At 33.2% G+C, this 14,859-nt stretch overlaps 1 protein-coding gene across 1 annotated transcript in view; it reads left to right on the top strand.

The window, feature by feature from the left end:
• Positions 1 to 11,846, top strand: part of LOC148956561 (annexin A4-like) — a 50,483-nt gene extending 38,637 nt beyond the window's left edge. Inside the window, exons 7-9 of the mRNA XM_089085960.1 lie at positions 4,281 to 4,454; positions 9,699 to 9,880; positions 11,674 to 11,846. Coding sequence (XP_088942086.1) covers positions 4,281 to 4,454; positions 9,699 to 9,880; positions 11,674 to 11,727 — 410 coding nt within the window. The 3' untranslated portion in view covers positions 11,728 to 11,846. The remainder of the gene's footprint in view (positions 1 to 4,280; positions 4,455 to 9,698; positions 9,881 to 11,673) is intronic.
• The last annotated feature ends 3,013 nt before the right edge of the window (positions 11,847 to 14,859 follow it).

Below are 14,859 nucleotides of genomic sequence, written 5' to 3'. Positions count from 1 at the left end.
CGTAGTTTCTTAGTAGGAAATATACAGGTATTTTTTGGGGAGGGGGAGATTTTTATGCTGGGGGGGGATTTTCTACGGGGATAATATTCCATGGGGGGGGGGGGTAGTTCTCAGGGGTGAACTTTCCAAATGAAATTTTACACTGCGGGAATTTACCAAGATTTGTGTATAAAATTCTTTTTATTGGTATTATTATCTCTTGGCCGACTCAATTTTACATGTGGAGATTAAATAAAAAAAAACAAGCTTTTTTAACTGAAAGTAAGAAACGACGTTAAAACTTAAGAACGAACAGAAATTATTCCGTATATGAAAGGGGCTGTCCTCTCCTCAACGCCTCGCTCTGTACGCTAAAGTTTTTCATTGTTTAAAAAAAATAAGAGTTGTGAAAAAGTCAAACTTAAGCGTAAAGAGGGAGGCGTTGAGGAGGGGACAGCCCCTTTCATATACGGAATAATTTCTGTTCGTTTTAAGTTTTAACGTCGTTTCCTTACTTTCAGTTAAAAAAAACTTGTTTTTTAATTTAATTTTTGAACGTTTTTGAATTAATGCAGGTTTTGATTTTGGCTCACCGTACATGAATAATTAAAAAACAAATTGAATATTAATTTTACTTTTATTTGGTTAAATGGGTTTCTCGAAACCTGTTTAATTTTATTTACGATCGTTTTTATTAGCAATAAATATACGTAACTTACGAATTAACTTACGTAAGGTACCTCTATATTCTTATATTTTTAATACGTATATTACAGGGTTCGCCCCCTAGTCAATACCTTTCTCTTTAAGCTATAGTTCGAAGTTTGTTCCAATTCTTTAAAAATGACCTCTTAAACACAAATGCCGTTAATTAGAATAAATAGCTCTTATTAAAGTACTAAATAGTCTTTGGCTTAAAGAGTGAAGTATTGACTAGTGGATGAACCCAATCATATATGTAATGTTTTCGGTCCTTTTAATTCTTGATTTCGCTCCTTAATTTCAGTTAAAAAACTTGTATATATATATATATATATATATATATATATATATATATATATATATATATATATATATATATATATATATATATATATATATATATATATATATATATATATATATATATATATATACATCTATATATATATATATATATATATATATATATATATATATATATATATATATGTATATATATATATATATATAATTTCTGATCTTTATTTAAATAAGCTGGGAAATCCGGCGCCCCCTTCATAGCAATGTTCCTTCTCCCATGAAAACTTCCTTTATGGTAAGATCCTCCCACATAACCTTCCACCCACTCCCCCCCACTACCAGAAAAAATCCCCCCTGAAAACTTATGTATACTTCCCAATGACCATTACTATATGTAAACATCGGGTGAAGTTCATAACTTTCAACCCTTCTCCAGGGGACTTCGGGGTATTAAGTCATCCTCAAAGACATAGTCATAATATTTTCGACCATGCTTAACAAAATGGCTATCTAAAAATTTTCATCGGGTGACTTTGGGAAAAAAACGAGCGTGGGAGGGGGTCTAGTTTGCACTTCATCATTTTGGTCACTTAAAAAGGGCTCTAGAATTTTTGATTTTTATTCCGATGAGACTTCCCGTAGTATTCTAGGATTACTGGATCAGTGCAATCACCCTTGGGAAAAAAAAACAAACAAATAAACACGCATCCCGTGATCCTTCCTGTCGCAGAAAATACATAATTCCTCATTTTTGAAGATAGGAGCTTGAAACCTCCGCAGTAGGGTTTTCTGATACGCTGAATATGATGGTGTGATTTTCATTAAGGTTCTATAACTCTTAGGGGGCCTTTCCCCCTTTTTTCAAAAATCAGCCAAATTTTATCAGGCCCGTAACTTTTGATAGGTAGGACTAAACTTGATGAAACTTATATATTTGAAATTAGCATTAAAATTTGATTCTTTTGATGTATCTATTGGTATCAAAATTCCGTTTTCCATAGTTTCAGTTACCATTGAGCCGGGTCGCTCCTTACCTACAGTTTGTTACCACGAACTGTTTGATAAAGGGGTAAAATGTAAAAAAAAAGATATTTATAAAATCTTATAAAATAAGATATTTATAAGATATTTATAAAATATTTATAATGATATTTATAAAGATATTAATATAAATATTTACTAAATTTGATATTTTCAGACCGAAAGAATTATCCCCCGAATTGAAATTTACGAAAAACCTCGATTTCCTATAAGAACCTGCTATAAGCGGGCTAGCCCGGAAAAATGTGGGCTCGCTTTCCGATAAGAGCCCGCAAGCAATTTCTGGTCTTAGTGGTCGCAGAAAGACAGTGGTAATCGAATTTTGTAGCCCAAGCTCAAACTAAGAAACGTGCAAAATTTCACCCCCTACCAACTTTATCAAGGAGGCACACTTGTGCCTCTATAAAGAGGCGACCCACCACAATGCTAAGCGATTTCAGGTCCTAGAGGTCGCAGAGAGATGGCGGTGATCGCATTTTGTAGCCCAAGCTCAAACTAAGAAACGTGCAAAATTTCATCCTCCTCCGACTTTATCTTCATGGGGTAAACTGGGCCGGAAGTTTCGACCCTCCCACCACAGCCCCCCTTTGACGTTTTCCGATTGGGCTGAAATTTAGAGGTTAAGTTTTCCTAGGGCCCGGGATCTTATCCTCGAAATTTCAGCTCAATCCGATCACTCCTTGCCTGTTTTCAAAAAACCAAATATAGCCACTTAAAATTCATTTCTCTTTTTTTTTGTTATCCAGGCCTACAGGCCACAGTTGGCAACTGATCCGGGTGAATGAGGACTCATTCGAAGCAGAATTTGACCTGTTAGGGCCTTTTGATATTTTCAGACCGAAAAAATTATCCCCCGAATTTACATTTACGAAAAACTTCGTTTTCCTATAATAGCCTATGTTAATTTATCCCACAACAACCCCACTTTAACGTTGTCTGATCGGACTGAAATTTAGAGGATAACTTTTCTTAGGGCCTGGAAGCTTATCCTGGAAATTTCAGCTCAATCTGATAACTCCTTCCCTGTTGTCCAAAAACCAAATATCAAGTTTTACTGGGATTTGCTTGCTTTAAAAAATAGATTCCCTTTACAAAAAAACACTTATAATTGTGTGTTTTTAGTCCAGCGGTCAAGACTCCTGACTTTCAGGCGGAAAACCCGGGTTCGATTCACCGTCAGAGAAAATTTTTTATATACTGAATTTACAGTTTAAAAAAGAAACTCAGTTTCTTTTTAAATAACTCCTGACACGATCAGCAAACAGTTAGTCAAGCAATAATAAGTAATAAACTGTACAAAAACGTGCTGAAATTATTTGAAAAAAACTACGTTTTCTAAAGAGTTAAAGAGGCTGAGTTACAAGGTCGAACCTTAAAACGTACAGGGATTAAGAGGCACAGTTGGGGGGCTGCCGCCCCTTAAGCCCCCCGCTTTCGCAGCCTTTAAATAAAAAAAAGTTTTTTAAACTGAAAGTAAGGAGCAACATCAAAACTTAAAACGAACAGAAATTATTCCGTATATGAAAGGGGCTGTGCCCTCCTCAACGCCTCGCTCTTTACGCTAAAGTTTTTATTGTTTAAAAGAAAGAGTTGTGAGAAAGTCAAACTATAGAACGGAGTGGGGGGGGGGTTGAGATTATTTCCCAACACAATAATCAATTTTATGTTCAATTCACTTTCTTATTACACTCATATTTCTTATTATCCAGTTGCTTTTGTGTGTTCATAGTTTTTTCTCAAGATTTTTCTCTCTTCGTCTCAAGCTCCGGTTAGGTTTGTTGGTTAATTAAATATCGTTTACCTCATTATAACCATTTGTTCTCAATGAGCTGGTATGAAATGGAAGTCACTATCAGGGCTCCCTTTCATCTGAGTTTTTTAGCCTGAGATCCGGGCTCTTTCTACGCATAATAATTATCAGTAATAATCCGTTAATTTTATAATGATTACTGTAAAAAGTATATTATAATCTTAGGGTGCTAAACATGAGTGTACCTACTAAAAACGGTAAATAAATATTATTGGCACATTGGCTAGGCGCAATGAATGAAAAACGAAGTAAAACAATAAGGAGGAAAGTCACGAAAATATCCATGTCCTTTTGTCGCTTTATTTTTCTTATTCATTTTTCATTTATCTATTGAAATTGAAAGCATAGCCGAGTGGAATTCCTGATTCTGACTTTTATTTCTAACTGATTCCATTTTTAATATCCTATGTTCTTGGGCTGTCGATAAAGTATGAACATTTGGTTTTAGGCGAAGGGAAATTGGGCACAGAGGAATCTGCTTTTATTCAAGTGTTAGCGACCCGAAGTTTTCAACACTTGAAGCAACTTCAGCAGGAATATGTCAAAATTACTGGAAGAGAATTGGAAGATGCTGTTGCAAGTGAGTTTTCTGGAAACATTGAAAAGGGCCTAACTGCTGTGTGTAAGTTTTTTGCATTAATTTCTATAAATAAAAGTTCAAATAGGGATAAAATCCTTTTAATAGACAGTGATTAATTTCTATGTTACGAATACTTTTTGTATGGCTATTAGCAATTATTTTCTAATTTTTTTTATTCTCTTATAAATTTTATTTATCTCTCTAGTTTCCTACTCATGTTGGTTTCAACCAAAGTTTTTTTTTCAAAGCTAAATCTAAGTAAATCGGTTTTTAGCAGTTCAGTTTATTTTTTTTGTGCTCTACATAACCATGAAACAAAAATCAACAAATATTTTTTTTCCTTGGAAAACCTATTTTGAAATTGAAACTCAGATCGTGATAGTAATTGACTAATGCATAGGTAGGTGATTGATAGTAATTGACACCTACATAATATATAGGTAGGTGTGGCATATGCTTAAAACGCACTCTTATAATCGTGCATCTTTTATTAATACTAGTTCGTACATTTATCAAGTTTTTCATTAATTGGTAAATAAACAAATTGGAAACAGACCTAATTGATGAACAAAGACTTTTGCTACATCTACCATGAATGTCAGAGTTTTTGCAATACCGTGCAGTATTTTACAATCGGTTGGTCTGTAGGTAAACATTCCAGAAGATAGAATATGTCTGAAGAGTCCCAGAGCAGTATTGGAGTGGTAGCCGAAATAAACCTGAAGACAAGGAGGGTGGAAAAAGAGACTTCCTCACAACTACTAGTTGGACCTTATGTGGGACACTATACCATAATTACAAATAAGGCTTAAGGTTCCAATACATTCGTATACAATGTTGTATTGGCAAGATGATTCAACTCCTTTTTTGCATAATGGCTTATTGCTTATTTTTAAAGCAGGCCAATAATTACTATTAAAAGAAAAATGTGAAGAGATTCCGAAGACTCCGATAATACCGTATTACACAAAATAACCATCATGTCGCTACATATAATGCTTATTTACTAAAAATATTTCAATATCACATCAATGTTGAATATGTTGGCGGATAGGTTCGGTAAAGTATCTATGTAAATACACCTACAAGGAACATTATTGTACTCCACTAAAAATTGTCGAAATTAAACGGTGCATGGTTTACAATGAAGCAGAAACCAATGTAGAAGGATGCTGCATTACACCAACTGAAGCATGCTGGCGACTATTTAGTTACGATATCCAAAAAGAGTCATGTTTTTCAACGGTTGAATGTTCGTTTACCAGGACAATACAGAATACAAAATATCAACCAAGTCCAAGAATATTTGGTAGATATTAGACAACAAGGCTCAATGCTAGAAGCGTATTTTCGACATAACCAGGCGTTGAAACAAATGCAAACAAACCAGAAATGTTTACTATTATTGGGAAATGCCTAGAAACTTTAGATGGAATGGGAAAAGGAGTAAATGGGAATCCGTCGATTATGTATCATTGATGGAACTCACAACGTATGTATTTCATCCAGAGGGCTTCCATTCCGAGTACTTCTAGATCATGTTAAGGATGAAACAAGTTTTGAAGATCTCCCTACTGTGAATCACACTCGTTATGCGACATTCAAACTAGCATGCCTAGCTCATGGTCTCGCATTCGACGACAAACAGAGATTAGATTGCCTACAACCATCAGCACTTCCTTCAGATTCTTGTTTTCGAACATCCTGCAGATCCAAAATTCTTTGGGAAAGATTCAAAAATCAGGTGGAAGAGGATTTTATTTTGCATGCCCGACGAACTAATATATCTGAGGACACTGCAATTAAACGTGCTTATCGTATTATTGCATCCAAGTTAAATACGATAGCGAAAGAAGATCGAAGTTTTAGTTTTTGGGTGGAACGATATGGTATCGACGACTTTGAGAAACACGAAGGTGACCAAAACGTTAAATTTATAAGTTCTAATGAGTCAGCTGCTACTGGAGAAAGTATGTTCCGTCTTTTGCAAGTGAAATTGATTGAAATGGTGAATGATATTTTACCGGCTGCCAATGATCCTAATTATGGTGAAAAAAAGTTTTTCATAGATGGACCAGGCGGTGCCGGTAAAGCCTTTGTGTATAAAACCTTATATCCTATCCTGTGTGGCGAAAATTGCAAAGTAAAATGTATGGCGTTAGCTAGAATGGCATCAACTCTATTACCTTTTGGACAAACAACACACAGGACATTTGGCTTGAAAGTTCTGCTTTCCTCAGATTCAATTTCCAGCATAAAACCTGGTTCAAACAAATCTTTAGAATTAGTTCAAGTGGATTTTTTCCTAATTGACGAAGCACCGATGTTACCCAAGTATGGTTTAAAAATATGGATTAGTTGTTGCGGTCCATTGCAAATTCAAACTTGGCATTTGTAGGGAAAATTCTAGTTGCTGGAGGTGATTTCCGTCAGTGCTTACCTGTTCAACTTCAAAGCAACCGCAGTGAAACAGTTGATTTATCAATAAAAAAAAGTCATCTCTGGAAGTATTTAAAACATTGTTCCTCAGCAAAAAAAAAAAAAAAAAAATGCCGGTCGATCCTGAACAGAAAGCGTTCGTAAAGTACATTCTGGACCCGAGAAATAGAAATCCTTTTTAAAACGACTTCAGTGACATCGAACTTGCTGGAGGTGTGATTTCCGTTGGTAATTTAATTGAGAATGTATTTAGTGACTGTGTTGCATGTTAGGATTACGATGGAATGAAGGGACGCGTTATTTTAGCCTAGCTCAAAATAGAAATAAGAAAAAGTTAGCGGAAACTGTCAATCGCCTCCCAGGAGAATAAAAATCTTGTAATAGTTATGATTCTGCAAAGGATAAACAGGAAGGAAGAATTGAATTCACGCCAGAATTCCTCAATTCAGTTGAGATTGCAGATTTGCTGTCCATGACTTAGAAATAAGGAACAATACAAAAATTATGTTTATGGGTAACTATATATATATATATATATATATATATATATATATATATATATATATAATATATATATATATATATATATATATATATATATATATATATACATACATATATATCTATATATACATATATACAAGACAACATTCCTAAAAAAAACGCTTTAATGATAACGAAAGAATTTTCAAGATAATAAATGATAAAGTAAATAATATCAGTATTTTGACTCAGAAATTGCCACTTTGTGGAGCAAAAAGAATAAATGATTTCCTGGAGCATTACCTTACGGCTTTGGGAATAAAAGCTATCCCGGCAGTCTTTTTTTTTAAGGTTTATGCCTTTTAAGGTTTTCTTTTAAGGGAATTTAAGGCAATCCCTACCTAAATATCAGGAGACTGAAATACAAAAAAAGGCAATCTTGTTGGAACTCTTTTTAGCGTTGTTACGAAAGTGGCTTGAAATTTAACTTAAGTTTGTTGGTTAAAATCGGTTTCAGTTTTTATTTTATTTTTTTATTCATTGTATATTTTCCTAGGTTTTAAAAAGTTTGCGCCAAAAATTTTTCACTGCTAGTGTTAAATAATAACGGAACGTGTGAGAAGATAGACGAAAGAACTTGAAAATTCTAAAGTTAATAGTCAATGAAATCTAAATTAAACTAAAGGCATCTATAAAAGAATATTTAATGGATTTATACTGATAAGACTGGAGTAACAATTTTATACTTATTGTTGCTAGTTCAGAAAGAGAATGCGCCAACAAGATATGCTAAAGTTTGTATTGCAATAAAACTTGGTAAACAGGAAATTGCCGATTTTAAGAATTTATGCCACTCCAACGATTTATATTTAAATGCACGCGTTTTCTATTTATATCTTTAAGTGTTTAGGTATTTTTGTTTTACATTTTAATTATTGCTCGAACTTTGATTTTCACTCATTTCGTCATAAATTTCAGGAAGTCCTGGATTGGTTTGTTACTTAAGTTTTTTCTCCGTTTTAGAATAAAATACTAATAAATAACAGTAAATACTTAAACTATCCTATTAGGTCATCTTTTGTTTAGAATTAATCTGTCTTCTCTCTATTTTTCTGCACTATCACTTAAAAATGACTACCTACCTAGTGGCCAGTAGAAATGTCCACGAATTTCATAATTCCTGCACTACAAAAGGAATTGAAAATGGTGGAAATACTAAACACTATTGCTAAGCACCAAGACAAAAGAAGGATATGGAGTACAGAACCACAGACTTCTTTAATCACTGAGCCAGATAAGACGGAGGGTGTCGGAGTTACCCCTGTGTCGGACTTGCCCGAGTTCATTCTAATTTATATTACAAATAAAATGCTTCATGCTTCACAAATTACGACTAGACACTTCCTGGTGTTCCTTTGGTTTTCATAATTTGTTAATAATCTAGTGTGGAAAGACCGAGGATTTCCCCATGAGAACGTTCCGGGATTGTGTACTTATTATTTTTAAGATTTATTTTTATAAGAGTCTAGTCTTAGAGCTGGTCGGACGACATGCCTAAACAAAAGAAAACAATTGTGTTTTCTCTTGTGTCTTGTATACTCTTTTGTGTCGGCTGTACTCAGTGTACTATTGTGTAGGCTATACTCAGAACTGAATGATTCTTTATGGTCCGTTTTCCAAACATAAAAACCTAAGGCCCCTTGCCCATTCCCCCAAAAAGACCTTCCCTGAAAGTTTCAGCTCAATCCTCTGGCCTTGAGACGAAGCAAGGTATACTAATCAAACTGCATAAAATCCAATGCCTTTTGATAAAAACTATGGCCTGTATCTCTTTAAACCGTATATAATAATTGCTTTCTTTCGGACATAAAAAAACATATATTCCCTCTGATTATTAGAAACCAACTGACTGATTGTAAAAGTTCTTTGGAGAAATAAGCGCTTTGGATTATAATATCACATCAATGTTTTCATATTAGGAAAATGAGGTTGAATTAATTTTGGGTTGACTGTTTTTTACGGAGAACTACCAATTAAATAAACTAAAATCTTAATTTTATACTCTTCAAATTATGAGGAAATCAACAGTTTTAAAAAGCTCAGGAAAAGCTATATGATAGAAAAAACAAAAGACTTATTTTATACAATATCTTAATTAAAGTTTTTTCAAATGATTTTAGAAAAACTCCTTAAATAACGAGGAAAGCACTATAGAGAATAGCTTAAAAAAGCCTATCTCTTAAAAAAAAAAAAAATTAAAACCATTTTATAAAACATCTTAATTAAAACCATTCAAGTAACGAGGAAAGCAGCAGTTTAAAAAACAGCTTAGGAAAACTGATTTAATGTCGTATTCCATTTTAGTGACCTGTGCTCGCAGCCGCGCTGAATATTTTGCAAAAAGGTTGAACAGTGCCATTTCTGGAGCAGGAACTCATGACAGGGCACTTATTCGCTGTATCGTCAGTAGATGCGAAATTGACTTGGCGACTATTAAAGAATATTACATTCACATGTATGGGAGAGCTCTAGGAGAAGATATAAAAGTAAGAAACGCCTTTTTTCCTATAACGCCTTTTTTTAAAACGCCTTTTTTCTTTATAATCCATTCAGATGCAGGTTTTCTTTTTTTCCAAAAGGTCTTTATGTAGAAATGAAAGTATTAAAAAGTGCAACTGTACATTTCAAATGTGTAATTGTATTATTACAAACATTTTGGGTATTTGATAACGCAAGTTTCCAGAAGTTTTTCAGTGGCTTTTATATTGTCTTTAGGCGTATTTTTGTGCAACTTAGGAACCCAGACTTTTTTTTTCTTTGTTAATGAAAGGAAACAAAATTTTAAATGGGAGCCCTAAAACATTAATGTTTTCAGGGGATAATCATTAAGGCAAAAAAGACCCTTTCCTGCCTTAAGGAAATCGTTTTGCAATTTCATTATTTTTCCGTTTTCCTCAGCTTCCGAATGGATCATTAAACCGTATTGCTGATTATTGCTGATTATTATATTGCGGATTATTGGAATTTTAGTATATTTTTTAAATTTAATCTCTCTTAAAGTCTTATTTTACGAGCCCTTCTTAGGGAAGGTTTTGGAATTAGGTGAGAATCAATACCCCTTTTAGAAAATGAAATTCTATTTGTAAACCTGAAGTTCTTTCGTATCAGTGACATGCAAAATCAAAGGTCTTGTGATTTGTATTCGAAAAGTTGTGTTATGAAGAAAATTTGCCTTTGCAACCAGGAATAGGCTGCCAATAAGGCATTTTTGTTCGCAAGAAACAATTTGGGTGAAGGGATTGTTTTTGTGTTCTAACTTTTACTAGTTTTTTTTTCTTTCTTTTTTCTTTGTGTTGCATGAGGAAATTGGAATTTTTATTTGTTAATGGAAATTACAACAAATAGTTTCATCTGAAATTTTCATGTGAAAGCATGTGAAAAACAAGAAATACTTTTTCTTGTTACAAAGATATGGTTTCGGAATAATTTCAAGTTGCCATCAAGCCATTGGCCAATTGCAGACAAAGCCAAGACAGATTAGTCTGAGTGAGAGGCAAATCTGGCATAAGCCTTTTCAGGATTGTATAAAAACGATCTACATCACAGAGTCTACACTGTTCTTTTTTGTTTATTTTTTTCTCCTTTCTTGTGCCCCTGTCATCGACAGGTTTCTGCTATTAGGTATAGCCTAATCGATTGTAGATATTTTTTATTCCTCAAATCTACCCACAAAAGCTATGAACTTTCCAGTCTCAACGCTATACCTTTGTGCTTGTTAACTGGAATAAGATCTTTATCATTGTGGTATGTTCTCCAGATTGCTGATGTGCGCCGAAATCCCGTTTTTTTATTTGTTTTTATTTTTTTATTTTTTTTTTGAGAAAATCGGTTATATGCGTTTTTTAAAATCCAGCTTTGAGATACGTCTGCTGGTCTTAAAATTTGTACGAGTCTTTATGCTCAGTTTCAAGATATGTTTCGGGTTTACTAGACAATTTGAATAAATCCAGACAATTTGAATATAAAATGCATTTATGCAGGAGGCAAACATAATCAGACGATCTAAGAAAGTACCAACGCTCAAATGGTTAAGTTTCGCTGCTTTGTATGATTATTCGACAAATAATTCGACTTTCCTAAAGCGAACCAAGTAAGTTGAAGTAAGTTGAATTGAAACTTTTGAATAAAACTCCCCTAAACCCCAACAAGTTTGACTTTTAGCGTAAAAATGAAAAATAATTTTCAAATCTAGTTCAATTTAACACACTAAAAAATCGAAAGTTTCATTGTAGATGTTTCTAATATTCCTTCCTGCTAACATGACCTTTTTACATTTCAGAATGACACCTCTGGAGATTACAAAAAGCTTCTTGTTGCCTTGTGCGGGAATTAAATTAATAGAAGAAGTGCCTTATTTTTTCCTTGTAATTTTTGTAATCCTTCTATTCCATTGATTTCTATACTTTGTGAAATTTTGGAGTCAGATATGCCAATAAAAACTTAATTGATTAAGTGTCTCGCATTGAATGTTTTTATTTATTTTTATGCCGTATTTAATTTCAGTTGAGAGTTTACAACGATAAAAACAAATTTTGAATCCTTCTTTTCAAAAATCATATAAAGATGAACTTAGATCACATATTAGGGAGTGGTCACATAAGAAAAAATTGTCAGTAACTATTCAAACTACAATTCTTATAGAAATGGATATAACCATTTTCTACGCTTAAAGTGGTAAATATTATCTAAACTACTTATATTTTACTTGTATAAACATCAAATCACTCATAGAATTCCCAATCAGTTCCCAAATATGTCTCTCCAACAATAATCTGTGTTATACATTATGCTATAAAAATCCAAGTTTGAATTAAATAAAAATAGCCAATCTAAATGTGTATAAATTTGTATTGTATTCGAGCTGTCGGAGAATTGGAGCTGTTGTACAGGTGTGTACTGCATATTTGTCTCTCTCCAGCAATAATATGTGTTCATACACACACTTTAAACAGCCAAGATTGACTTAAATAAAAAAAAACGAAATAGGTATAAATGTGCAGTGTGTTCGAGCTGTCCGAGAATTGGAGCTGTCATATAAATTGGATCTGTTGTATAAATGTGCACTGCACGTTTATGTCGCTCTCAAACAATAACATGTGTTTATTTACACACTTTAAACTGCCAAGTTTGTCTTAAATAAAAAAGCCAATCGAAATAAGGATAAATGTGCAGTGTATTCGAGCTGTTTTATAAATGTGCACTGCACATTTATTTCTATGTCCAACAATAGTATGTGTTTATGCACAGACTTTAAACGGCCAAGTTTGACTTAAATAAAAAGGTCCTTCGAAATAAGTGTAAATTTGCAGTGTATTTGAACTGTTGGAGAATTGGAGCTATATAAATGTGCATTGCACATTTATGTTTCTGTTCAACAATAATTTGGGTTTATTTATACAGTTTAAACAGCCAAGTTTGACTTAAATAAAAAAAGCCAATCGAAATAAGGATAAATGTGCAGTGTATTCGAGCTGTTGCATAAATGTGCACTGCACATTTATTTCTATGTCCAACAATAGTAGCCTATGTGTTTATGCACAGACTTTAAACGGCCAAGTTTGACTTAAATAAAAAGGTCCTTCGAAATAAGTATAAATTTGCAGTGTATTTGAACTGTTGGAGAATTTGAGCTATATAAATGTGCATTGCACATTTATGTTTCTGTTCAACAATAATTTGGGTTTATTTATACAGTTTAAACAGCCAAGTTTGACTTAAATAGAAAAAAGGCAACCGAAATAGGTATAAATGTGTAGTGTATTCGAGCTGTCGTAGAATTGGAGCTGTTATATAAATTGGAGCTGTTGTGTAAATGTGCATTACACGTTTATGTTTCTGTTCAACAATAAATATGGGTTTATTTACACAGTTTAAACAGCCAAGTTTGACTTAAATAATAAAAAAAAACGAAATAGGTATAAATGTGCAGTGTATTCGAGCTGTTGCATAAATATGCACTGCATATTTATGTCTATGTCCAAAAATAGTATGTGTTTATGCACAGACTTTAAACGGCCAAGTTTGACTTTAAAAAAAAAAAAGCCAATCGAAATAAGTATAAATGTACAGTGTATTCGAGCTGTTGAAGAATTGGAGCTGTTGTTTAAATGGACACTGCACATTTATGACTCTGTTCAACAATAATATGGGTTTATTTACATAGTTCAAACACTCATATTTGGCTTAAATAAAAAAGTCAATCGAAATAAGTGTAAATGCGCAGTGTATTCGAGCTGGTGTATAATGTGCACTGCACATTTATGTCTATGTCCAATGATAATATGTGTTTATACACACACTTTAAACAGCCAAGTTTGACTTAAATAAAAAAGCCAATCGGAAAGTGTAAATAAAAAAGCCAATGAAAATAAGTAGAAATGTGCAGTGTATTCGATCTGTTGAAGAGTTGTTTACCGGATTAAGAGGAGTACATATTATTGCTGTTTTCTTAACCAGTAGAACCAATATGGATAGATATAGAGAAGGTCACATTGTTTGTGTAATTGAAGCAAAAGATAGTGTATCCTTGCCAACTCCCTGATTGAAGATTCAATCACATAGGATTGATCCAACTAAATAATCTCGTGACGTGTTTTGATCTAATACAACATGATATTTTAATTAAAAAAAAAATACCTGTGGAATATCTTGTATATCCTAATTTGATTGCTGTTATTCAAAGTTTTTTTTTTCATCAAATCGATTTCAAATAGTAAAGTAAAATAAAATTTTCTCAGATCCTCAATCCGTATTTTGTAGAGTCCCAGTTTTTTTTTTTGTGGGACTATTCGAGGCCCAATTTTATTTCTTATCGTGATTGACAGTACTGCCACTGATATGGAAAGTAGATAAAGGTGTATTTATGACTTGAGCCTAGTGGAAATTTGTGGTGAAGGTAGCCTCAGTAGAGCTGCACCAATCATCGAAATGCGACAAGAGTCAAAGTCTTCACTAGTGACTGAATGAAAACAAGAGTAACATTTAACCATTTTTTTTTTTTCAAAGAAGTTTAGCCTCTCTTTCCCTGAATATCTATGTTTGTATAAAGCTTAACTGCTAGCAATAACCATCATTTCTTATCTCAAGAAGGAGGTGCTCACCACAGAGTTGGTGAGAAGAGGCAACGCTTGCTTACAAATGTTAAAATTAACTACAAAATTTCGTGTTCCGTCGTCCTATCTCTTAAGGATTTAGTGTACCTTTATTAGATTGCTTTTAGAGTATGAAGCCCCGGTATGACATTTTGGTTTAATTATGGAATAATGTAATCGTATTGAAAAAACTAAGAAACGTGCTCTTGTTATTATTTCACATTATCTGGAAATTCCATGTTGGAACTATTGGTTAAGTTTGGTTTAATTTTTCCGGTGCAAAGAAGGCTGAACCTGAGTATGGATTTTGGAACATAAATGCATAGATAGCCATAAACACTGTTACATCCATCCCTTAGATTTTTATCCCTAAA

Source organism: Artemia sp. Qi Xiang Cuo, chromosome 1 (genome assembly GCF_049724085.1).
Source record: "Artemia sp. Qi Xiang Cuo chromosome 1, ASM4972408v1, whole genome shotgun sequence".
NCBI lineage: Eukaryota > Metazoa > Arthropoda > Branchiopoda > Anostraca > Artemiidae > Artemia > Artemia sp. Qi Xiang Cuo.
This window is presented reverse-complemented; position numbering and strand designations above follow the sequence as displayed.